The sequence below is a fragment of the Thermobia domestica genome, chromosome 5 (assembly GCF_964235325.1).
Source record: "Thermobia domestica chromosome 5, izTheDome1.hap1.1, whole genome shotgun sequence".
NCBI classification, from domain to species: Eukaryota; Metazoa; Arthropoda; class Insecta; order Zygentoma; family Lepismatidae; genus Thermobia; species Thermobia domestica.
This window is the reverse complement of record NC_137458.1, coordinates 5,366,460-5,393,090: the sequence shown is the minus strand read 5'-3', so window position 1 is coordinate 5,393,090 and position 26,631 is coordinate 5,366,460. Positions and strand designations below refer to the sequence as shown.

The 26,631-nt window shown below is 37.0% G+C and overlaps 2 protein-coding genes across 2 annotated transcripts in view; one reads left to right on the top strand and one right to left on the bottom strand.

Moving 5' to 3' along the window:
- Cda4 (chitin deacetylase Cda4) overlaps positions 1-11,218 on the top strand; it is a 134,742-nt gene extending 123,524 nt beyond the window's left edge. The window contains exons 8-10 of the mRNA XM_081758146.1: positions 2,099-2,345; positions 5,629-5,820; positions 6,976-11,218. Of these exons, the coding sequence (XP_081614272.1) occupies positions 2,099-2,345; positions 5,629-5,820; positions 6,976-7,081 (545 nt within the window). The 3' untranslated portion in view covers positions 7,082-11,218. The remainder of the gene's footprint in view (positions 1-2,098; positions 2,346-5,628; positions 5,821-6,975) is intronic.
- A 4,938-nt stretch (positions 11,219-16,156) lies between these two features.
- On the bottom strand, positions 16,157-26,581 carry ND-B14.5B (NADH dehydrogenase (ubiquinone) B14.5 B subunit). Its single transcript, XM_081758145.1, has 3 exons — positions 26,365-26,581; positions 20,682-20,825; positions 16,157-16,328 (listed from the first exon to the last, which is right to left on the bottom strand). Exons 1-3 carry the CDS (start codon positions 26,540-26,542, stop codon positions 16,279-16,281), a joined length of 372 nt encoding a protein of 123 aa, XP_081614271.1. The 5' UTR covers positions 26,543-26,581; the 3' UTR covers positions 16,157-16,278.
- Between the last annotated feature and the right edge of the window lie 50 nt (positions 26,582-26,631).

The following is a 26,631-nucleotide window of genomic DNA, read 5'->3' as shown; positions in this document are numbered from 1 at the left end:
GTTACATCGATTGTTACGCTAGTAAGTGGATCTAGAGTCAACATCTATCGACTTTAACTATCATCTGAAAAGAATCGATATAACTATTTGATGGGTGTGTAGATCTTCTCTTGAGATTCGTTACCTGCGACGTTATGATCTAGTGCAATTTGCGTCTCCAGATGATGACACGAAAGGTATACAATTATATATATTTTTCGCTTTGTTTCGACTTGTAGAATGATTTTCTGTAGTCCGTGGGCACCATTTTTAGAACACCCGATATATATATATATATAAACGTATTTACTCTAATGTAGGCGCAGTTTCTTATTCAAAATTTAGAGCCAAAATTATTGACGGATGCTTACAATCGCATAATTTGTTTTTTGGTCAAATGGTAGAAATATTGGTAATGTGTTTTTTTTTAACTCTTGCATATGAAGAGTGTAAACAAAAACAATAAACGTAGGATGTAAAACAAAAATTTCTTTTCATAAAGAACACGAACTAAATAATTTGACGATTTTGAGTATGTAGAGTTCTATTATCGATTCTTTAATTTTTCAGTTCATAACACTGCATGTAAGTTCAAGCATAGTATCTTTGAAGAATAGCTAGAGGTACTACCAGTAATTTTGTCTGGAGAGATATTTCTAACAAGTCACTGCTTTTGCAACCAACGATGAGTCGTTATTTGGGTATTTCTGCAGCGGTCCTAAGGAGATACTTGTATCTGCTTAATAAATGAATTCTTAAACCGAGATAAATTTTTAAGAGGTACTTATATTGGAGTAAATACGATACGAGGACGTACTATAATGATTTACACTTTTATTTTTTCAGACATATTCATACAGGCTACGCAACAACTGATATGTCCACCTTCTAAATATAATCTCCCTTTATCTTTATGAAATTTTGACAGCAATGTGTCAGCTTCAGAAGGCCCTCCTAGAACCAACTGCCTGGAATCCCACGCACCCATGTTTGGACAGCTTGTTCAAGTTCATGAAAATCTGTAAACCGACGACGACGTAGAGGTTTTTTTTATTGCCCCGAATAGGTGGTAATCACTGGGAGTCAAGTCCGGAGAGTAGGGAGGTTGTCGCAAACCCTAGTTGATCAATGCAGCAGAGATTTCCCGTCTGGTGGGAGGATGTGCATTATCATGTTATAGAAGCACCCCTTTTCCCAATTTTCCTGGCTGTTTTCTTTGAATGGCACGACGTAAGCGCCTGATGGTCTCCATATACGCTACACTGTTAATCGTGCCTCCACCTTCCAGCCAGTTGATCAGGATAATGCCTTTCGTGTCCCAGAATACTGTATTTATACGGTTTCCAGCTGAAGGTATTGTTTGAATTTTCTTTGGCGTGGACTGTTATAATGTTTCCACTGCGTGGATTACTGCTTCGTCATCAGCTCAAGGTAATGGAGTCAGGTCTCATCATCAGACACAAGACTAGATATGAAATCTTCGGGATCATGATCATGACTTTTTTTTCAAAAGTTCCCTGAACACGTCCACATCACATTGTTCGTGTTCTCTAGACAAAGTTTTGGAATTCATCTTGAACTGACCTTCTCCAGCCTCCATTTCAGAGAATGTGATGCATTTGTTTTCTTGAATGGCCCTCTCTACCACAGCGATAATGACTGGTGTTGTCACTGTCACTTTCCTTCCAGAATTACCCCTCTTTTTCGTCGAGGGCTATCCACTTTCCAATCTTCTACCGAGTTGTACACTGTTTTCCGCGACGGTACATGTTCTTCACACACTGCTACAAATTGCCTATGGATTTCAGCAGCGACAATGCCCTCTTTTTACAGGAACCATGACGTCCAGCGCTGTCCTCCATAAACATTTTCCATGTTGTCCGTTAGTAACACTCACTGGGGTTCAAGAAATGGGCTGCATAGGGCACTAGTGTCGTCCCCGTTGCTAGTGACGCTCCCAATTGGTAGATGTAGGTCCTAAGTGCCTGTGACTGCCTTTCGAACTTAGTATACGAGAAAAGAAAGTGTAAATCATTGTAGTACGCCTCTCGCATGTGAAATGTAACTAAAATAATTCCTTTACAAAAGATGCATGATTATATTTCCTTTCATTTTTCAGGTGTATGGGAAGTGCCTCTGAACGCCCACTATGTGGAATCTTACGAAGGTGGCCACTGTCCATATTTAGACCAATGCGTACTTCATAACCATGATCCCGATGAAGTGTACGAATGGCTACGAGAGGACTTCGAGCGATATTACAAGCAGAACCGTGCTCCTTATATGATGCCCTTCCACACGAACTGGTTCCAAATTAAAGAGCTCGAGAAGGGACTTCACAAATTCCTTGACTGGGTATTGACTCTGTAAGTAGGTCAAAGTGGTTGTCTTCACAGCCAAAAGGGTTATTATTTAATCAGCCGCTCTTTAGTTCTACAAGACTTACTGTAGGTAATTATGAATCGTACACCTTTGTCAGTCACAATTAATCTCAGAGGTGTATTCGGTTGCAGTTAACAGTCTTTTACTTCTTGGGTTATCCGCAGTGCTTATACGACCTTCACGGAAACGAGCAGACCACCACGAAAGAGTGATACAATCCACTACGCTATTTCCACAAACCTCTCGCAAAGTATTCTAAATTTCAGTTGGATTCTTTCCACGTAGAGTTTTGATTTTCATATAGGAACGCTGGTCACTATGTGTAATCCGACCTGAGTTGGGTTCATCTTCCATTTTAACACTGAGTGTCTTACAACACAGCCACGCGAACCAGCAAACACACATACAACCAAGTCCAAATTCTGACTGACAAACTGACATAAAATTGAACTTGATCACACCACTCAAACGGTCACGCATGTGCTGTGTGCAAGACTTTTTAAATGATCCTCGTATGACGAACAAACTAAGTCAAAAATAAAATTCAGAGACTAGTTTTCGATAATGTGTTTATATTCTAAAAACATCGAACACTTAAGGAGAAAAAAATTGATTAAATAACAAATGCTCACTTCCGTCTGGTACATAGTAGTCTCACCTACCAAAAAACGTGGTTAAAAGTCGAAAACCTAGTCTCTGCAAAAATCAGTATCTAGAGGTTTGTGAAATCGAGGATTTTGTATTTGATATTATTACTAGTTGAACTTGCGCTCTCTACACAACGCATCATTCACATATGAGCATGAATCCCATTGTAATTCCTCACATCTGTACTTGTCCCTTTACAGACACAAGTAAAAGACATCTTGATAAAAATTGGCAAGGGGTACCATAAAGAGGATTTTTTTTCGATTATTTTTTCAATATCTCGTACCTTTACAAGATTTGAGAATACTTCCGGTTGGAGTTTCTAATTCATGTATGATCAATGTTTTGTTTCTTCTTGCATGCAGTATGTAATAAGCAAATACATTACACACCAATTAATTATAATGTCAGTGATATATAGTGTTCATTACGCAAAACACTGCAAACATTAAAAATTCATTTTAGACTGGAGAAATGCTTATCCTTCGTTTTTCATTATCATTTGGACATGAAACAACCGCCTCAGAGGTACACAGCTTCTGTATACAAATATGTGTTGGAATGTATAACTCGCAGGATATGATGCTTTAGTTTTAAAATTTCAACACTTGCAGTGTATCCCTAAAAAAATGTAATAACGAAATAACAGCCATGTTTTTTAAATATTCAATTAGAACTGGACAATCTACACAAAATTTGCAATCGATCAGTGAAAACATCATCTTTCTAGAGTCTATGGTTCCCGAGAACTCATTGTTGAAAGAATTGGCCACAAAAATATAAACTTTTCTAGCATTTTAAGATATAGATTAGAAAGGTAGACTTAAAATTTGATTTCAATAACAATTGATATGGAGAATTTTTGAGGTCACTGGCTTCATATTTCAAATTATTTTTACGAAGAAATAAAATAAAATGGTTGTCTTGAAAATAAAAATAGAAAAAATTCGATTTCAAGAAAAATGCGTATTGAGGTTTTCGAAGTCGATTATTTTGAATTTTAAATAAAATAATCACGAAATAACTTGATTACTACTTTCTATCATTTTACATTAACCAGGGTTCCTACTGATCTGGAGAAATCTATTTCCTTGACTTTCCGTGGCCTTTGGGAAGAAATTCCCTGACTTTCATGATAGGTGTCGGATGACGTTGACATATAAAAAAGGAATCAGTAACGGTGAAAATTTACATATGAGAACACTGATTCTATTGAGACAAACAGTAATCAATTGCTTATACGTACATTCCACTTACCGCCATAAAAATCTGAGCAACGTCCCATATAATGGTTAATTAAGCTGAAATTGATGTACAATTAATGTTAGAAAAAATATAGTTTATAAAATTTTCCTGACTTTCCCTGATTTCCAGTCTTTTTCCTTGATCTTCCTCGACCTGCACCATTTTCCCTGACTTCTCTAACCAGTAGAACCCCTGTTAACTCAAAAAACTCAATGCACCCTAAAGGCGGAGTTATAGATTGTCGCAGAAAAATTTTGTATAAACAAAATGGCCAAGAGAGCTCAGCTGCTTACTGCTGTACACTAATGAAGAACGATTGAAAAAGCACTTAGAAATAGCACGATTAAAAACTGCGTTTACTAGCATTCTAAGCAAGGTTCCGATGTGACGAGTTTGACGGTCAGTTGAAACAGATTTTGACGATCCGGTATTTGCATCTGGTCCTAAAAAACGGAACAGTAAACAGTCTTTTTAACTGTGAAGATATCTATCTAAACATTTAGGATCCTAAAAGTCTCCAAATCCAAAGGACTTATTCGGTTTGCCATAAGCATCAGACTGTGTCACGTGATCAGGTCAAAAGTCATGTTACGTGCTAAATCGAGTCTGGAGATTCCAAATCAAGATGTGAGATACTTTAAGCACGTAACCTCCACGTGGGGCGCCCCGTGTAATTCGAAGAAGATGCATATACTTTATCATTATTATTGATTTTACTCATATAACTTGGCTTTTGACAATGTTCTATCCATATTTACCTTACGTGCTATACATCGTTTTTAAGCTCTTCATTATGTCTTCGCAATAAGCTTTCAATTAACAATCTCCTTATTATAGTTTTTGAAATATGTGGACGAATTCATTTTTTTCACTGAGTTTTCCATTAACTTTATTGTTCATGTTTCGCGACTTTTTACTATGTTCCATTCATTTTAGGTCAATTTGCTTTTCGAATATAGAATCTACATAGCCTCTTCTACATTTAAGCTGAATTTCAGCCACCTCCCCCAAAATCTGTTCATGTCATTGCAACCGGAGCAGCCTTTTCGATTTAGAGGTTTTGGCAATTGAGACTAGTGTGTACTGTAATGAAAACCGGTTAATTTCTTTCATTTCCTCATATATAGAATTGATTTAGTATTAGTTATACATAACATATGCATGACCGTATATACATATATATATATATATATATATATATATATATATATATATATATATATATATATATATATATATATATATCTATATAGATATAGATATATAGATATATATATATATATATATATATGTCTTGTCACTACTCGTGTGGATAGGCTAAGTATTTCGACACTACTGCGTTATATCTGGTTGACCTAAATATTTTTGTTTCAGGCCTGATGTCTGGATCATCACCACAACTCAAGCTCTTGTATGGATAACTGATCCACGACCAGCTAAGGATCTTCACAACTACGATGCCTGGCATTGTGAGAAGCGACAGAATATTCCAGCACCTCCCTGCAACCTTCCCACCAAATGTGCGCTCTCTTTCAGACCACCGGAAGCCAATTTCTCTAGTACAAGGTAAAAGTCTTTATTTCTTGAAGTACATAATACTAACAAGTACATAAAACTGTCAAACGGATAGCTTGATAGTTATCTATAATTCAATTTCACTAATGATGTAGGTATAGAACTAAAATAGTGGTTCTCAATCTTTTCGACCCTAGCACCTTCTTGGGTGAATGCAATGGTTCTGCGACCCCCCCACCCCCACCATCATCTTGATCTAATTCATCCATGCACAAGGCTGAATGTACGACTTAGACGAGAAGTCTAACAACCAGAAAAAAGCTTTAATTCTTAATATCATTGTACGTATGTGAATGTAAAATCTCCACGCGTAGTTTTCAAGATTTTTTTTTAAAATTTGATTTTTAGTTGAGCGTACCTTTCAGCAGCAAGGCTATATGAGACGTGGGCCTATAGCTTAACATGGAATCCAAACCACATGAGCTCCTACCGGGAATTGAACCCGAATTTCTCACGCCAAAGGCGCGTACGCTAACCGTTCAGCCACAAGGGAACTTTATGTGTACTCTTAACAGTGATACAAGCTCCTAATAGAGACGCACACATTGCGTATAAATATTTTAGCCAATTATGAAACAAATGCACATTTTTGTGAAAGAATACACCGAACGCACGATAGAACTTCTTTCTAAAAAGATCAATGGGACCTCCGATGCTCACGCTTAAGTTCAAAGGTGTCTTTCCCAACGAAATGACAACTAACTGAATTATTGGATCAAAAGATCCAATATATTTCAATCAAAAATTTTCTTATAGGCCTTATATCTGGAGAACTACATATAGTGTAGCTAAACCCGAACTATCACTTAACTCAGTATGATGTACTTATTCCGTAGAGAATACGAAAGCTTGATTTTGGGCCAGTTCAAAAATTTTATGGCCCCTCATCCAAAAACTAATTATTGACCAAGATGGCAATCTTTTCACACATCCCCCCCCCCTAAAATTCTTGTTTTTCAGACAAGTCACGCTAAGAGCTCACTGAATTATTTTTAAATCCAAAACTCATGTTCTGAAACTTACTTCCACTCTTATAATAATAATAATAATAATAATAATAATAATAATAATAATAATAATAATAATAATAATAATAATAATAATATTTCGATTCAACATTGACGTATCTTGTTTTACTTCTTTCAGATATCTGGTAACTTGCCGAGATTGTCCTGAAAGGTATCCATGGTTAGGAGACTCTGAAGGAACAGGGATTGCTGGAAAGGACTTCTACCATCCAGAAAATAACTAATACTTTATTTTTTCTTTTTTTATATATGTATGTTAAATGTAAATTTTAAAAGGCATTTGACTGTATGACTGAGTGTATGTGTGTAATGGAAGATTGTTTTTCTACCAGCACGCGGAATGTTAATTATATTAATAAGTATCGTACTTACAAAACATTTTATATGTATCATTAAAATCATTGCTCCGATTGAACGACTTCTTCCTGATCAGTAAATAATTGTTTTGTTCTAAAGCCCTCCTCGCAAAATGTCTTGCCAAGCTACTTTGTAAGATGTTGACTATTTCCACACTTAGAAAAAGAATTTGATTTTCTTTATACGATATATGTTCAAAAAGTATTGAACCTTTGATTGGCAAAATACATTTATTGATTTGGAAATCCGAAACACTAGTCTCCTTCAAAAATGCACATACCTTCCCCCAGCGCTTCCGCCATTGTTGGAAACACTTCTGGAACTGTTTTTGGAATGATGGACAACCATGCCGTCGCAGTCTGCATGATGTCTTCTTCTCTTGATTCAAATCGGGTCCCTTTTAGTGGCATTTTCAGCTTGGGAAATAACCAAAAGTCACACGGAGCCATATCGGGTGAGTAGGGAGTCTGATGACACACAGCAATGTTGTGTTTGGCGATGAAATCCTGAATCAAATTTTGCGGACACCCTCCTCACGCCCAAATTCTCGTTCAAAATTGAATGTACCGATTCGATTGAATGGTTTTCGCTTGGGTATCGCCAAGCTTTAGGCAAAATTTGATGCAATATCGCTGCTCAAATTTTTCTGTCATTTTACAAAAAAAACTGAAATCTGACGACTGCTTACTACACGTCTTCACTCGTTGGACGACTACCAGCGACTCATGCTTTCTGCGGGCGAGAAAAAATGAGTATCCCCTCTACATGCACAATGAAGAAAGTCTCCCGCGTTTCATTGGTTTACGCTGGAAAAAAATGATTCTATACTTTTAGAACACACCTCGTATAAGCAGGGAGAGTAATATTGAAACTGACTTGCGAAAAGCCATCCTGACACCAAATAAATCAAAAAAATTAATATCTGAGAGTTGGAAAAAAACACTAGTCAGCCTCTTGTTACCAAAATTAAAAAATATATAAGCTTTTAGGCTTCTCTCAAAGCAACTAATAATCGAACAACATGATTATCAAGATTACTGTCATCTGATCAGTCAACACCTACTATGTTGAATTGTACTGATTCGTTCTTTACATAATGCTCAGTCATGTAAATGTATTGACGCGAATTAAAAAAACATGCCATGTATAATGTTCAAAAAATCTCTTACGTAGCACCCCAATCACATAAATTTATTCTACAAATATAATTTCCTTTGTTTTGGAATATCATCGTTTATTACAATTATTCATTTCGATTTTACTCTCGTTTGAAATTGTCAGCAACAAAAACTTTTTAGCATGAAATTGTCAACATGAATAAAGCGTATTTTGTGTCAAAAGTGACCTCATGGTATTTGTCACATATTGCAAAACACGATATGTGAGTATACACGATGTTACATACATTTGTCAAAATACTTTGGGAATAGATTTTTCACATAAAAATAATAAGAGAAAAAAGCTAACATGGACCTGTAGTCGGAAGTACATAGATTCGTAGTTATAGGGTGCCGAAAACGGGAAAAAATGAACTTTAAAGATTCATAGTTCCACTACTATAGGACCGATCGTAATCGGGTCAAGACATCACTGAGGAACTATCATGTGAACTATCCAAATATCCATCTTTCAGAACCTCTAGTACTTGCACAATCATTTTTAGAGAGGCTATTTGGGAGTACTTGATCACTCTCCACCTACCTCTCTAAAAATTGGTGTGCAAGTAACGGAGCATTCTCAAAACATGGGTATTTGGATAGTTCACATACCAATTCCTCATTGATGTCTTGAGTTGACTACGATAGGTCCCACAGTGGAGCTATGAACCTTTAAAATTCACTTGTTTCACGTTTTCGCAACCCTATAACTCCGAAACTATCCACTTTTGAGCACAAGTCCATAGGAACTTTCTTATTTTGATGTAAGGAATCTCATCCCAAAATATTGTGACATATAACACCCTGTAGACAGACAAGAAATGGTACGAAGTATAACACGTAATAATACACACGGAAATAAATAAGAAAACGCCCCAACCACTATCTCTTGAAACCACTGCATGCATTGATGTCGATTCAACAGCGAACGTAAGAAATAATTCTATGCTATCTGTGTACAGAAACCACAGTAGGGTGGGTCTTCTGAAGATCGAGTAAATTCTTTTCTTCATATTTCTGAATGGGATTTCCCGCTTTTTGCTGTGAAATCAATTTTGGTTCAGAATCATCTAGCTATTGATATCTGTGTCAGTGGATTCTATCCAGGGCCGTAGCAACCTAGGTGCCCACCAGGAAGGTACTTTTTGGCCGGTCCACTCACATGTACGTACCACTTCCTCCGCCGACAATAAAGGGAGTCCGAGTGTCACTCGGATCGAATTTTCATTTTTTGCTCCAGGACTCCGTAACCAAGGGGGGAAGGTCTATAAAATTTTAAAATCACTGAAAATATTTTCACTATAAAAATTAAAAAGACATGATATGAGTCAATCCTTTATAATTCATGGACCCTTTTTAATATGTTGAGAGAGGGCCCATCATAGAAGTTTTGATGCTCCCCCCCCCCCTTGTATTTTTCCGCTTCAGGGCTCCCAATGGTCTTAATTCAGCCCTGTATATTTTCTATACGGAAAACAACTGTGCTCTAAAATGTAAATTATTATTTAGTTTCAAGTTATGACATAATTTGAAATCTAAATTTAGCTGAATACTTCAATATTAGCAAAATTATAAAGCAGAGTGGGGAATCAGAAACCTTTCAAGGGTTGAATTACCGAAAATGTGGAAGTCAAGGCTGTTTTCGCAACATCATGGGCTGGCAATGCTGGTCTAGGATTAGCTGACTGTATTGCCGGTAGTCGACGTGTTATCGTCCTCCGTTCCGTTACTCCCGTATGCGAAGAGTGTGTGACGTATGCCTTTTTTGTACATATGCCGCTACTTACGATACGAGGCGGAGGACCCACTAAAAAATTCACCGTCCAGGTCCCACCGGGAAATTTCCCGGTTTCCCGCCTACCCAGTAAGAACCTTGATTCTATCGTTATAATTCCATATGTTACAGTTGGAGACTATTCCTCAACGAAGTTCCACGTTGATTGAGAACTATTCCTTATCATTCTGTGTATCATTACGTTTTATACTTTACATGCATCATTTTTATGTCCACCCAGTTTATACATAAACAGTATTTATAACGTAAGCACATAAAAAAATATACACCTCTGTCTCAATGAGTGCAATTCCCTTAAAGGCTGCTGTTAAAACTGATGTTTGTGTGTATGAATTTAATTGAATGTAACCAAATGCTAAGATCAGTTTCTTTGTAGATTTATTTTTTTTCTGCCAAATTATGTATATTAATATGTTTACTCTAGCTGAAGACGTCCTGTGAATCAGAAAATAAAAAATGGTTTGTAGTTGTACTTGAGAAAAGAGAAAAGAAAAAAGATTAGTCTGTTACTCATTTTCATTCCCAATGTAGAAGTAATCTTCATTTTCATTCAGTATGTGGTAGAAATAATAGTAAATCACAAATAAATCGAGGAGAGTAATTATGAGCTTAGAGAAGATTATGGTTCTTCTTTCTCGTAGATTTAAATGTCATCAAAATAGAAATTCTTTAACAGCGTTAACGTTGATTCAATTCGACTTAAAAGAGTAAAACTGTACCCAAATATTCGAATTACGTGTCTTGTTTATTGTATCTAAGTCTTGATTCAGCTGAACTTCCAAAGGAGATGGAAGAAGGCAGGATTATTGCACATATAACTTAGAAAAAATAAAGAAAGAAATCTTATGGTAATTATTATTTTCGAGATATCACTAAATCAAATTAATATCTGTTCTTGAGTTAAAATAAATAAATTTTATTTTAGAGCTACGAATGAGTGCAACAACTGACTGAATTGTATAAGTATTTTTTTTTCTTTCTTTCCTGATTGTAAGTGAAGCTAAAAAGTGAATTGTCTGTTATTTGTTACAATAAAGAAATTCATACAAAAATGAGTGCTTTTTTAAATTTCCTTAAATTCAACTAATATGATAATATTACATCCTAAAATATTATTGTAATATCAGTAGTCTAAAAAGTAAAGTCGATAGCTGACAGTTTGAAGCTATAGTACGGCCGCTGTATCTCTGGCTCTGACAGCTATGCGAAGAAGAAAGCGAGGGTTGATAATACACTAACCCCCCCCCCCTCATAAGGCCAAATCAAAAAAAAAAAAAAAAAAAAAAAAAAAGAAATGAAATCTTTCAGTTTTAAGTCCACGGTTATGCCGAACAGGCTAAAGGAGATGGTAATGCCCAATGAGTGACCGAGCTGTCACCACGCTGGCATGGAAACCAGACGTTGCTGCCGCTCCGTGTTCTTTTTATTTGTACATAATTGAGTGAAAAGTGCTTTGAGAGTATGTTCAGTTATTGCGACTTTGTGCATTTTTTTCTTTTTGTGTGTTTGGGTTTGTTGTTAAGAATATTGTTGTAATTAATTTGATGACAATGGCTACTTCTTCAGAACCGAAGCCAAAGAAAATAGGAGTGTGTAAAAAACAAAGCCGAAAATTGATATACAGACTTCGTGGATATTTCAAGAGCGAGTGTGATAATGGCGATAATGATGGCCCTCTTCTTCCTGTGACCAGGGTGATGGACAGAGTGGCTGACATCCTGCGTGTGAGAAAGTCCACTGTTAAGAACATAACAAAAGAAAAACGTCCCGAAGAACAGAATTGTCCTTCTGCAGTTTTGGTTAGTTCAGGCAAAAAAAGAAATCGACCTAATGTTAAAACGTCTCTAGATCGTTTCCAGGATGACGCAATAAGGCAACACATCTATCAATATTGTATAAGGAAAGAATTCCCGACTCGCGGTAAGCATCTCAAGTCCTTGTAAGAAGCAGGGCTTTTCAAGGGAGGGAAAACAAGCTTGGGTGTTGTGTTAAGGCAAATTGATTTTAGGTGGAAGAAAAGTTCTTATGGAAAGAATTGATACTGTTGCGGCTCGTTGCAAATTTTTGAGAGTGATGATGAAAATGAATCCAGAAAACTTGGCATAGCTGGACGAAATATGGGTGAATGCAGGACACAAGAGAAGTAGTGCGTAAACAGACGATACATCTGAAAGGACAATGAAGACCCTATTAGCAAGGGAAGTCGACTTATTTTGCTTCATGTCGGGACTGTACGCGGATTCGTTCCTGAGGCAATGTTGCTTTTTAACTCAAAGAGCATTCGTGATTATCACGAGGAAATGAATTCCACAACTTTCAAAGACTGGTTTGTTAATAGTCGGGGAAATATTAACGAGAATTCCGTAATCGTGTTTGATAACGCGGGTTATCATTCCGTTCAAACGAATAAACCTCCAAATACGAACAGCAAAAAGAAGGACATGATAAGGTGGCTTGAAAGAAATAATGTTCCTGGAGTATCACCAGATATGAAAAAAGTCGACTTAATGGCATTAATAAAAAATCTATAAGCCAAGACAGCCATCATATGAAATCGATGCAATTGCTGAGGCTCACTGGCATACAGTTATTCGACTTCCAGCATTCATTGCCATTTTAACCCAATTGAGTTAATTTGGGATCAAGTTAACGGTTATGTGGCTAAACATAATAAAACATTTCGTGTAGGTGACGTGAAAAATTTAGTAATAAAGGCGATCGAGAAAATGTCCCCGAATAACTGGAAAAACGCCGTTGAGCATACGGGGAAAATTATGCAGCAAGCTTGGGAAGAGAAGGTGTCTTAGAACAAACTGTAGAAGATTGAATCATAACATTGAGTGATGGTGACGATAGCAGCGGCGACAGTGACGATGAAGAAGAAATTGAGGCAGTTAACTCTGACGAATTATTTGAAGATTGTGGAGTTCAACCTATCGATAGTGACGAATACATGTAGGCAGCGAAGGTATGTCAGTTTACTCGATTACTTTGTTATGTTTAGTTCTGGCTATTTTTATTTTGTTTCCTTACACGGAAAGTTTGAAAAATCTATGAAAATTCAGTTAAGCAGTTCATTTCGTCTGTATTTCAGTGTGTTTTTTTTTTTTTCTGTTTATTCTTGTGCAATTAAACCCACGACAAATTGGCAATATTATTTGACCACGTGCAGAACTGTCAGAGCCGAGAAGCAGTGGCCGTACTTTATTACTCGTAGATGTACAGTCCGCAGCAAAAAAACCCTGCAACATGAGCGTGTAAGTTTATTGCGAAACTACGCCTAACAGCGCAGGGAATAAACATAACGTCTAAGTGGCACGAATCACGCCAGAGGAAACCTCGGCGTCATCACTTATTTTAGAGCAAAAGACTTCGTCATTTCACAATAAACTTACATGCTCATGTTGCAGGTTTTTTGCTGCGGACTATACAACAAATGTTGCGATTTTTATAATCAGCCGTATGGTATTACGCCGTGGAGATAAGTAAACTTTCCGCAAAACTGAGCTGCCTTTTATAATTTTATTTCATAAAGGTGCAAATGTTGCATAGACCCGTGAAGAAATTTGTGCTGTTCTTGACCAAGATACATTTATCCAAAGCAACAGCTAAACGATGGTTCAGTCGTTTTCGTTCTGGAAACTTCGATCTCCAAAATTATTCTCGTAGTGAAAAACAGCAAAAATTGGATAATATTCTACAAAAATCGAGCAAGACCCGCAATGGAAGCAGTCATGACACCGCCAACAACCTAAAAGCAGCCACATAGTAAGAGTGTGTTTTGAATATCATGAAGTAGAGGACAGTATTTTTTGAACACTACCATTTTGTCACCTTTACCACAAAAATGGACTTTTGTATTATAGTACGACACCCCCTACCACACCATGACAGATGAAGGATGATGTCCTCTCTGAACACGATGATGAACTATTTGACGGGTTTCCTTCCAGCTGTAGGAGTACACTACGTCATTTTGAGTGTTTAGTTCTCTTCAACCATAAAAACTTTCTCATCTGTACAGAGAATGTTCTTGTGTCCATTGAGTATTTACCAATTGAGTTGGTTCTTAGCTGTTTACAACCTAATTGTCTCCAGTTGTTAACAGTTAGCCATTGCACCGGCCGTAGGCCCACATTTCTGGGTCTAGGCACACTGCTTTTCGAGTTTTCATCTGATAGGCCAATACGTTTTGTTTCCGAGCAACATTTCGTTTAGCATGTACGTTTGGAATATATAATAACCCGAGTTTAACATTCCACGGTTATGCCCTTTAGGCTAAAGGAGACAGATGATAAACGAAAGTGAATGATTGTAAAATTAATTTCCTTGTGCTTTTCCACGGGAAATCGAATCCAGGACTACGTGTACCAAGGGCACATACGCTAGCCACTAAGCCAGAAGGAAAACCTAACTTTATGTTAGGTTGGCAATACTGTTAACCTGATGGTGTAGCAAAGTATGTCTATGCCCCACTGTCGATATTTGCATGCTACAAAATTTCAGTTTCTTATCTATTAGTTAAAAAGTTACCGGGTGTATCACGATAAATGGTCCACCCTGTATATAAATATGCTATCGAAGAGGACAAGAGTAGATCTTTAGAACACTGTGATGGTCCCCATTTGCGAAATTATACACTAATTAAACAAATTACACACACTGCCCACCTCGACTGGTAGTATTGCAGAGAAAGAACACACTCGAGGCTACATGTTGGCAGACGGCATACTATTATAATTGGAGGTGGGCAGGAATTATCCGCACTCCAATAGGGCATGATTGTGGGTACCAGAGCAATAGGTGCGTCAATAACACAGACAGCGATACTTGTCGGATGCTCCTGTTTCTGTGTAGTGAAAGTGTACAAGGAGTGGGAAGAAAATTATATAACAGTATCCAAGAGACGGAACTGCAGGGGCGTACGAAGTTCAGAACGTGGGGCGGGCGTCGCGTCAAACAGCTCGTGGCCAGTACAATGTTCAAACGAACCATATGTGTCCGGGAATTGCGTGACCAATACAATGGTGGATGCACAATACCCATATTCAACGCAACTAAATGACATACACTGGTACGCATGAAGTTCCACAGCAGACGACACACCCCTTACGACTCGTCGCGCCTGGGGACAGGAACGTGCTAATTGGACCGTCGATGATTGGAAAGGATGTGTTGGTCCGATAAATCACGGTTTGTGCTACTCTTCTCGGAAAGTTTACATGTGTGGCGTCAACAGCACGAAGCTATAAACCCCTCCTGCATGGTGCGTACTGTACACGTAGGTGGGGACGACTGTACGATTTAGGGATGCTTCTGTTGGGATGGACTGGGACTGTTGGTATGCATGGACGACATAGAGATATCCATTGTGTACTTGCAGGTGTTACAGGATCACTTACACCCTACAATGCAACTCTTCTACCCACACGGAAATGGCATTTTGCAGGACGATGAGGTATTGTGCCACGAAGCCAGGACTGTACCTGCTTGGCTTAAGCGATATTCCACAGAGCTGCAGCATATGAATTGGCCTCCTAACTCATCGGATCTTAGTTCTATAAGACATTTATGGGATGTTGTGGAACGAGCTTTTCGCACCATAATTGCTGCAAAGAGATCTGTAGGATGCCATCAGGAATATACAGTGTCAGAACTCCGTGGAAACATATCAGCAACTAATAGAATCCATGCCACGCCATGTCCAGGTCGTCCTCTGAGCAAAAGGTGGACAAGCAAAATATTAGGTAGGTGGTCGCAATTCAGTGAGCATTCAGTGTAATTTTAATGCAAAGAATACAATATCAGGTAAAATATAACAATAAAATAAAAATAATGATAATACATTATATAAAAACAGTTTACCACAACTTTATTTTCACTTTCACCGGATTGACGGTTGAAGTTTTTAGGTAGTAATGGAACACAAAAGAAAGCATTGACTTTTAACAAAAAGGTTTCCAGTAAACAAAAAATAAAAAACACAACACTGTATTTCCGCAAATCATGTATTAAACTAAGAATCGCTATATATAATTACAATACATTACAAATATAACAACAGCCAACAAATTCACTCACGTTACGATTACAAACTGGCAGAGATGTTTCGCTAGCGGATTGGAACCCACGGCTCAAAGACATCTTTGTATTTCTGCCTCACTGAGAAGAAAACATGAAAGAAAAAAAAAAAGTTTAGAATATGACTATGACTGCAATTATTTGCATATATTAACACATTATTTCTTTAATGCTGTAAAATTAAATTATTAAAAATTATTAAAGACAGGAAACGACAAATGTTAATAATCCCAAACACACACAAATAGCAATGGCGGTATCTAGGTTTAGTGCATAACTTCGTTCTTTATCATATAATAACTCAACTAGAAACTAGTTTAAAGAACTGGTTTTGTACATAAACAGTTGTCTGCGTTGTATAGTAAGTGGTTATTTATTTAGGTACATTACAAATAATAATTTGTTTTTATAAGCTAGTTATCTGAGAAAAAGTAAGTTTATTCTTTAGATTTCTTTACGTTGACTTCTCCCTCTAGTTTATAATTTTTTTTCGCAAATTTAATAGAAGATATATATATATATATATCTATACATGGGTCGGTCAATATAGTTTCAATTTCTCTGAGCTGTAAAAAAAAATATTATTTTAAGATACTGTACATTTGTTAACTATACATATAAATGTGTAGGTGGGTTCTTCCTCACCTCTGTACATAATCTCTAATGAGATTCAGGCATTTGTCTCACCGTTACGCCAATTTGTCCAAACCCTTTGGAAAAAAAAAAAAAAAAAATCGGCTCCGGCTATTTAGTACCTTCCTTACATTCCGCTTAACTTCTTCATCTGTTTTGAAACATTCATCTTGCAATGCAGACTTTAACACCGCAAAAAGATGAAAGTAACTCGGCGCTAAATTGAGGCTGTATGGAGATTGGGCAGCCGTTCCTACCCTATTTCTTCAATTTTGTGTCTTGTTTACGTGCTGGGTGGGTGGGGGGTGAGCGTTATCCTCAAGAAGAAACCAGGTCGCTTATGTCGAATTGCATTTCTCTGAAGAAGAGTTCAGGTTCTACATAAACGACCTTGTCTCCTGTCAACTGGTGATGAAAAAATGAAGCGAAATGTTAGAAGAGTGCTAAATAGCCAGAGCCATGATTTTTTTGCAAAAGGTTTAGACAAATTAGTGCAACGGTGAGACAAATGCATGTAGCTCAATGAGGATTACATGGAGGGGTGAAGAAGTAGCCACCTACACATGTGTGTATACTTTACAAACGTACAGTATCTTAAAAAATGAATTCTTTACAGCTTAGAGAAACTTATATACTGAACGACCCATGTACATATGTTTTTAATAAATACAAAATGTAAGGAAAACTAAAATTGTGTAAAATTCGTAATAATTTGCTGCCAAAAAGAAGCAAATGCAAGATGATATAAATTTAAACACAAATTATAAACATACATAACAAAACTGCACACCTCACCTTCCGTGAATGTTATCAATAACTTCCAAATAGACGCTTCTTTAATTGAAGAGACGAAAGGCATGCTTTCACCATCTTATATAACATTCAATTGTACGTATGTTTGTTTCTCATAATAATAAATTAAATACATAAATAAATAAATAATTCCATCTTCATGAAACTTTGGGTGCGTTTTTATTTTATTTTATTTATTTTAATTAAGGTTTTGAGGTATTGGTTTAAAGCCGCTCAAGGGACAGATATACTTAAAGAGGTAAACTTTCTGTTGATCAGAAATGAATTATCAGGGTAACAGAAACTTCTCGAAAGTTAAATTCTGGAAACCTACAGTTTCACAAAAGAAACAGCACCAAGATCAACAATGAACCCTCTGTGTTTTCATAAAAACCCATGATTCAATAGAAAAACCTTTGCAAAGAGAAAATAAGGTAAATTCAGTCCACACTTTCTAGATACGTTGATTAAAAATGCAGAAACTACCTGATATGGAAAACCATTACGCGGTGCAAGTGTTTCAGATTTTGATGTATTTTCTTGCGAAGCGCCGTTGATTGTGAAGTGTCGGAAAAATAGATGTATTGCCTAGAAATTATACATACACTGTATTAATATAATACCTTTCGATTATCTACCCTCTCTAATGGCAAAATGTAGCGGAAGAAAACATACTGACAAAGAAAAAAAAAAAGCCTTGAAACTGAACTGTTTGGTTTGAATTTTATTTCAAGGATGCAAAAGTAAGTATAGTGTGTTTCAAAAAGAATCATCCGATTTCACAAGGCTACCTATACCCCCCCCCCCCCTTTCATGTATTACAGCCTGAATTCTTGTGCTTTTACAAATATCTATGCTGGGCCGAAAGTGTTTCAATTTGATTTACAGAGAAACTGTCTTCTGAGTCTGTTACTTAACCTGACACTACCTATAACATATCTTAAGTACTTGTGGATGTTTTAGCTAGCAATTTCGTACAAAGTATGCAATAAGTAACTCTGTCTAAACGAAGTTTATTTCTGTCATAAGCGATAGATGTTTTATGAAGATACTCGTCAAAGGAGACATTGCTTCCGTTTGAACATTTCCTGCTTTGGAGAACAAAATTCCATTTATCACGCTGTGACGACAACCTCGATCATCCTTGGAACTATCCACACTTCGTCACAGAACTGAATTTAAATTTGCATTCCCACGTGGCATATGTACGAGGTATGATCACAAAATACGGTGAAAAATTTAATAACAAAGTAAAGCTTACATGGAATTTGATTTAATCTCCTTCACAGTACTGTCCTTGGCTAGCAATGCACTTATCCCAACGTTGAATCCATGACTGGAAGCATTTCTGGAAGGCTTCTTTTGGAAGATCGTTCAGTTGCTCTGTCGTGGCCTTCTCAATGTCAGGAATTGTGTCAGAAAGTTTTCTTTTAAAGACAAAGTTAAGTTTTGGGAAGAGCCAGAAGTCGCATGGTGCTATATCTAGAAAGCACAGCACATGTGGACAGACAGGAATATTTTTTCGGCCCAAAACTGGCGGATCAAAAGCAAGGTGTGGCACAGCGCGTTTTCGTGGTGAAGAAAGAAGCCATATGGCGATTTAATCTGCGGTTAAAATGCTTTTCATGGACGCATATGAGATTTTTAGTTCTTCAGAAAGCTCTCGAATAGCCATTCAACTGTTCGAACAAATCATTTGTGCCACTTTTGGCACGTTTTCATCTGTTTTTGACGTCGAAGGACGTATAGATCGTTGCGCGTTTTCAACCGACTCCCTGCCGCTTTTGAATCGCTCAAACCACTTGTAAACAGTCTTCCATGTCACCGCTTCATCGCCATACACTGATTTTGACTTTTCGTGAACTTCTTTTTGGCACTTCATTGCAGCTTAGAACAAAACTTAATGTTGGCGCGCGACATATAGTCTTAGCACGTCCTCATTCTTCTGCCTCTGGAAGTAGTCAACTATCACGTCACAACTCGTTCAAACTCTACATTGACTGTATCAAAGGTTTAGGCTATCGGGATTACTAGTTGAAATGGATACAACATCGATAGATGGCACTGTGCAACTACATTCACCGTCCTTCATGGTCACACCTTGCATGCACATAAAATCTTAAGAGTAAATTGCTAAATACGTTTAGGAATAGAAAGTTCTCATTTATCTTTCACAAATATTCAACTAATGTCTTGAAACTGCTGCTGCCAACATCGAATGCTCTTGAGCTGTAGGAAGTCGACGAAAATCATGTTGCACAGTTATAACAGAATTACAGTTGTTCAAATGGAGAACACTAAGCGATTTTTGTTGCCAGGTTGTCGCGATCTCGACGCATACTGCGTACTGAACGAGCTAGTTATCTACCTGCACCTGGAACACTCCTACCGGCGAAAACATTAGGGAGGTTTCAAGACGGTTTTTAGATGATCCTATGTTCTAGTTTAAGTAAAGGATGAATAAGCAAGAAAAGAAAAGCAGCAGGGGGAACTAAAGGCCCCAGAGGGGGTCGATATGGTACAGCACAAACAATCATTGTTGGTAATTGTTAATTAAAAAATATGGATGAGTTAAAGAAATACGGGTGCTGAACTGAGTTGAAGCGTCACATTTAATCCCACAGATGATTTCGATTAAAATTTAGAGCAATTTGATATCTGATGGTATTGCAGAGCATCCTTAATCTGGTGGTATTGCAGAGCATACCAAACAGTGTCCCCCTGTCGATATTTGCATGGTATGAAATTTTAGCTTTTGTGTCTATTATTTTAAAAGTTACAAGGTTGCATCTAGATAAATGGTCCACCCTGTATATATCTGTAAAATTTGTATATTTCTGAAGTGGCTGACTTGAGTTCCAATTCTCAACTTGATATTGTTGCCATTAGATAAAACCTGTGTAAAGGTGAAACTGTACAATACTTCTGCACGTATAAAACTCTACAAAAATTACGTTTTTTTTTTTTTTTTTTTTTTGAACCGTATGCACAGAAAAAAGGTTATATTACCTGGCTCAGGAAAATCTTCCGGATGTAACTCTACATAGTGCCTCAATACCGCATCTCTTTCAGCAAGCTTCCTGTCCAGATGCTGATCCCATTTAGTTCCTACATAGGCTGATGCTAATGTCACTAGAACATGTTTTTGAATTCCTGCAAGAAAAAGTGAATAAGCTATAAATAAAATAAACTCAAATATTTTATTAACGTCTCACGTTCATACCCTTTAAGCTAAAAAAGGGTTAATCACAGTGATTATGAAAGAAAATGAAATATTTCACTTTAATGACCCATGATTATACCGTTTCGGCTACGAGAGGCGATGACTAAGGCAAGTGAATAATGATGGAAGTATTGGTAAAATGAAAGTGTGGGAGGAAACGGGAGTACCCCGAGAAAACCCACGGACACGATGCTGTCCACCGGGCCGGGGATCGAACCAGGAACCCCATGCTCCAGAGGTAAGAGAAATGAAATCTTTAAGTTTAACGTCCCACGGTTATGCCGGTTAGGCTAAAGAAGACGGTGATAAGGAGAAATGAGCGAAATTGTGGAATGAAGAAAGTGGGAGGAAACGGGAGAACCAAGAGAAAACCCACGAGCACGGTTTGTCCACCACAAAGTCCACACGGCGCGAGCTGGGATCGAACTAAGGACCCCTAGCACCGGAGGTGAACGCTCTACCACTGAACCACCGCGCCCACTCCAGAGGTAAGAGCTCCACCACTGAGCCACCCTGTTCACTTATTATGAAAGAAATGGCGGAATGAAACGTAAGAATCTTGAAAAGCTTAAGAACGTGATTCTGTATATCATAAACTTGCCCTTCCCATCAAAGATGAGCCTTCTACCATTGAACGATCGTACTCCCATTACACTATTAAGATTTACTGTAATGCCGAATAAATAAATTCTTCGAGGCCGAAAGTTGTCATCAAGTTTCTATCTAAATAATAATATTAATCTAAAAAATGTACAGGGAGTTTTAAAATGAAAGGGCATAACCGTGGGAAGTTAAAAAGATTTTCTCGTTTACGTTCATTTTATTTTTAAACTTCCCAAACTACTGCTATACATAAGTGTCGCATAGAACGGCTTTGTCCGTCCGTCTGTCAATAGATATCAAGACAAAGTACTATGACACTATAAATTCATCTGAAACAGTTCAAGCGCTTTCCCGTGATTGCGAAGAGAGAGACGTCGATATCACTTTTATATTAATTATAAACAAAATCTGACCAAAGCAAAACAATTTTAATAAATAATAGCGTTACAGTTTCGGCATCATATGACTGCCTTCATCAGATACATTATCGCTTTTTATATATTTAGAAAAATATAGAAATTTCTCCCTACTCCCCTCCCCTTTAGAGACGAGATTTTCTGAATTGCTGAGCACGTCCACTTATTTAAATAGGACTGTCTATTTCAAGTTTCAAAATCTCTAACATGAGAGCCCGTGAGATACTTTATTTTCGCATACATTTTGAACCCCTTCCTTTGCGTTAGAACATGCATTTTAATTGAAGTGAGATCTCAAATATCCCGGTTCGATGTATGCACAAATTGTACGCTTTGCAGTCTTGTCCTCATGGGTTCTCTGCCATCCAACCGGCTTACACATGACCCTAGAACCTTTCAACGCATCTAATGAGTATTTAAAATCTCGTCTTATTAAAATTCATATAGGCCAACAACTTCTTCCTGGTGATTTAAATCAGCAGAGTGGATTTTACATGGAATTGTTATAGATAATATAAAATAATAATAATAATAAAAGAAGAAACATCATGATTCCTTTATAGTGTGATGTCGGTGGAAATAGACCATATCCTTCAAATAGCTCTTAGGAAAAATGATCGCATGGTGGTAAATTACGAAATTGTGAAAGTCATTTAACGTTTCCAAAACGACAGACTCCTTTTTAAAAACTAGGGAATATGTGTATTAGTGTTTTCGAAACTTCACTTTTAAGGAGGAAAGGGGTTTCGTATCTCTATTTTTTTTTCTTTCTTTTTTTTTTAATTCAGAAAATACGGAATGCAAAGATTCGCTGAAGTTGGAGGTGTGAAATTTGGCATATAGGCTCTCAATTAAAAGTAATTAAATATTTTCAGAGTTTCAAAAAATACCACCCCCAAAGGGGTCATTTCTAAATCCAAATTTCCCTCTCTTTCCTGTATTTTGAAAGTGCACAATGTAAGGAAAAATGAAATGAAATCTTTCAAATTTACGTCCTACGGTTATGCCGGTTAGGCTAAAGGAGACGGTGATGATGAGAAATTAATGAAATGGTGGAATGAAGAAAGTGGGAGAAAAAACGGAAAACCTCGAGAAAACCAACGCACACGGTGTTTGTCCACCACAAAGTTCACTTGGTGCGAGCTCGGATCGAACCAGGGACCCCACACACCAGAGGTGAACGCTCTACCACCGAGCCATCGCGGCTCCTGTCCAAAGTAAGGATTCGTTTAACATGGAGGTGTAAAATTCGGTCAATAAATTTTTAACTAGAAATAAGGAAATGTGTGTTTCTAAAAATCCCCCTTCTAAAGATAGAAAATAGATCATTTTTATCATATCCGACTTTCCTTTTCTGTATTTAGAAAATGGCCGACCGAAGCATGCTTAAAAGTTCAAGGTAAGATATTCTGTATATACACTCTTAATTGAAAGAAAAGGAATACTTTTCGGAAAATCCTCTATTGAGGAAGAAAAGGGGGAAAAAGTATAAAATATTCAAATTTCTTTTTTTATTAATATGCCGGTTGGGATTTGCTTAAGTTGGAGGTGTGCTCTTCAGTACATAATCTACTCATTAAAAATATGTGATTAGGCATTTTAAGATTAGTCTCTATGATTTAACCACATTGCTTTCTGTTGAAGAACAAACATTAGGCTCTGCTATATTCGGATTTACCGTCCCTTTCAACATCAAGGTTATATAAGACCTGGACATAATGTTTAATGTGGAATCCAAATCACATGAGCTGAAGCCGGGAATAGAATATTGATCTCCTAAGCCGAAGTAAACGTTACAAACAAGAGTAGTAGTTATGACCTTGTTTAATACATACATATATATATTCTAATGTACTATATTGCATAGCTGCGATATACAGCTATATTTATAAACTTCTTGCATTCAAACCATGAATGCTCTTTGTCAGTAAAATGGAGAGTGTTTATTTACATACAAAAACCTTGCCTAGCCAGTATTCGAACCCATGATAAAAATAAACACTAGTACGTGAATCCATCATGTTATCCACTAGACGAAGAGCACACGACTATTAGCTTTTTCCGTTTGTTTCTGTTGCTGTTCTGTTGACGATGTACCGCTGTCTCATGCAGCTAGTATGCCAGTTTTTACTTTTATCTGCTTTTTTAAAAATTATATTTTATGATTTTTTCGACATGCCACCTGAATATTTACTTGGAGGTAATGTTCAGATGGTATATTTCTATTAGAAAATACACATATTGCTCTGTAACAGAACGGAGGCAAAATATATATTCCTTGTAAGGAGATCCGAAGATTGTGGTTCCATTTTCTGGACTTAGTCTCTGGAAGGCAGTTCCACTTTTTGAAACTAGAGTTGTACAAGTAATCAAAACACATGGGGATCTTTATGTCTTACATGTATAATGAGGTAAAAATACGAAATGGAAAGTATGTCCTTTACCACGTAGTAGGGCTAGGCCAACTCTCTAAGAAAAACATGATAAAGTGAAGTGCTACATGAAGGTAGTGTACCAAGTATTTATAAAAGTGTCGCTAAGCCGTACCACACACAAGGCATGTGCTTTATGGTATACAAATTGGTTTTGCGCTATCTTCGTTTGTGTATACCCAACTGCGCTAACGCGCCTGCTCTAACTTGGTTAGATAACATTCGTGCTTTCTAGCTGTTACCTAGCACAAGTTTGTATGTTAAAGCTACTTCGTGTTTTATAAATTGCAGTTTTTATGTCATATACACAAATTATACGGCAGCCCTTTTAAAGTCAATCAGCACCTAGTAATGAAATTCCTCCCTTGCTTTCTAAAGCAGTAAGTGTGCATTTCCTCCTCAGAGAAGTTCATATTTCATTAATACAAGTATCCGCTTGCTGGAATCTAATATAGAAAAGAAGTGGATTATGTCGGTCCCCATCTGTCCGACATATGCCGAAACAAGTATTTTCGTATGCGTTTTGTAATCTTTGACGTTCTAGGGGCATGTATTTGGATGCTCAGCCCCCAAGCACATTTCTATTACATAATACAGTAGTAAGGCGTAGTTTATAGTCCTGGTTGGAAGGATTCATTATTTTCGTCGTTTCTGACTATTGCGTAGTTTGCAACACCTAACAGTTGGAAAGTTGTAATTTTGCGAAGTAAAACATATGAATACGTATCTAGTAAAGGGCAAAGAAAGCATGAAAATAAAATATGTTTGTGATAAACAGTTGAATGAACCAAGGAAATGAGAGATGAGTAATTCTAGGTAAGGAATATGAAAATATAAATTAACGTGTTGAAAACATGTGGCATTACTCGAGCAGACGGCTCTACCAAATTTTCACACATTTATTGCATTTTCCGATTTCTTCTTGCAGAGCATGCACTATATGAGGAGCTAATACATAAACCACGAACCAACGGTGGCCAGTAAAAACACGAATGCTATCTAACCGAGTGAGGCCATGAGCGAGGGGGTGCGTCAGTAAGGAGCAGGCGCGTCAGCGACGGGGGGCATACGCATAAACAAGGATAGTGGAAAAATACATAAAATATCCGCAATAATTTTCACCTTCAAAAACAAATAATCGTAATAACTCTTACTTTCAAAATGGCTTTACTCGTTTCTCGGGTACAAATGACCCGCTGCGAGGAGAAATTCATCTGTTTTGAATTTTTACTTCTCTTTCACACTTCGCATAGTTGATTTTACGTTTCTACATATCATGACGCTGGAAAAACTTTATAATATGACGCTCTTTATCACACAATTCTTTGTAATAAAACCGTATGTTTACATTATATCCATCGCAAATGTCCATTGCTAACACGAACAGAACATTCCCTCCGTTTATTTCAACCTTTTTCGCATTCTTGTATTCTTACGCCTACCGCTTTAGTAAATAGTTACACTTAGAATACATTCACTCCCATTCAAAATGTATTTCAATATATCTAATGACAGAAATTACTTATATTCACACTCTACTTCTTTTACGAAAAGTGTTTGACATCGTATTTTACCTATAAATTTTGTTTTTGGTAGAGCCGTCTGCTAGAGTGAACCCAAACATGTTTATGTGGGGGTCTAATCTGCGGCCGTCAACTACGGACTTTCTTTACTTGATATCTCGTAAAACTTCACAAACTTAATTTATGCATGTTCATGGTTTCTTTAACATTTTCGAGCAGTTTTACTATATGCATCCATAGTATAAGTAGTAACAGGAGTAGGAGTAGGGATATGGGTAGCAGTAGGAGTAGGAACAGGTTAGAAGCCCCGCAGGGGTTTTGTTCTCGACAAAAAATGAACAAATTAAAGACAATCCCAAATTTTATCGTAAATTTTACAATCTGTGGATCCATATAGTAAAACTGCATTAACATCTTTTCATTTTTTTTTTTTTTTTTTTTTTTTTTTTTTTTGGAAATGTATATATAAACTGTAAGAGAAACCAATTCACATACCACTGAAAACAGGCCTCCTGGTTACCCAATTCACGAAACATACAGTAGTAAACCCTAGAAAACCACATGAAAAGGGTGCCCAATATTGAGATAGTATACTTTTTGAAGTTGAAAATTCATCCGGAGTCAGAAGATCCAATGCCCACTGATGAGAGGGTCTATCTCCACCTCCTGGCATTTTGATTCCTTTTCTTCGACCTCTTCTAGTCTAGTTAGAACCACAGAATACAGTAAGATGTCCAACTTCTCTCGCATCTCGGAAGTGTT

Excerpts from the sequence above, each read along its gene's own strand:
- ND-B14.5B (XM_081758145.1), bottom strand. The coding sequence starts at position 26,542 with ATGCCAGGAGGTGGAGATAGACCCTCTCATCAGTGGGCATTGGATCTT. Across the intron at positions 20,826-26,364 it reads CAGGAGGCCTGTTTTCAGTG|GAATTCAAAAACATGTTCTA; the intron begins GTATGTGAATTG and ends TTTTTCTTGCAG. Across the intron at positions 16,329-20,681 it reads GGAAGATTTTCCTGAGCCAG|TGAGGCAGAAATACAAAGAT; the intron begins GTAATATAACCT and ends TTTTCTTCTCAG.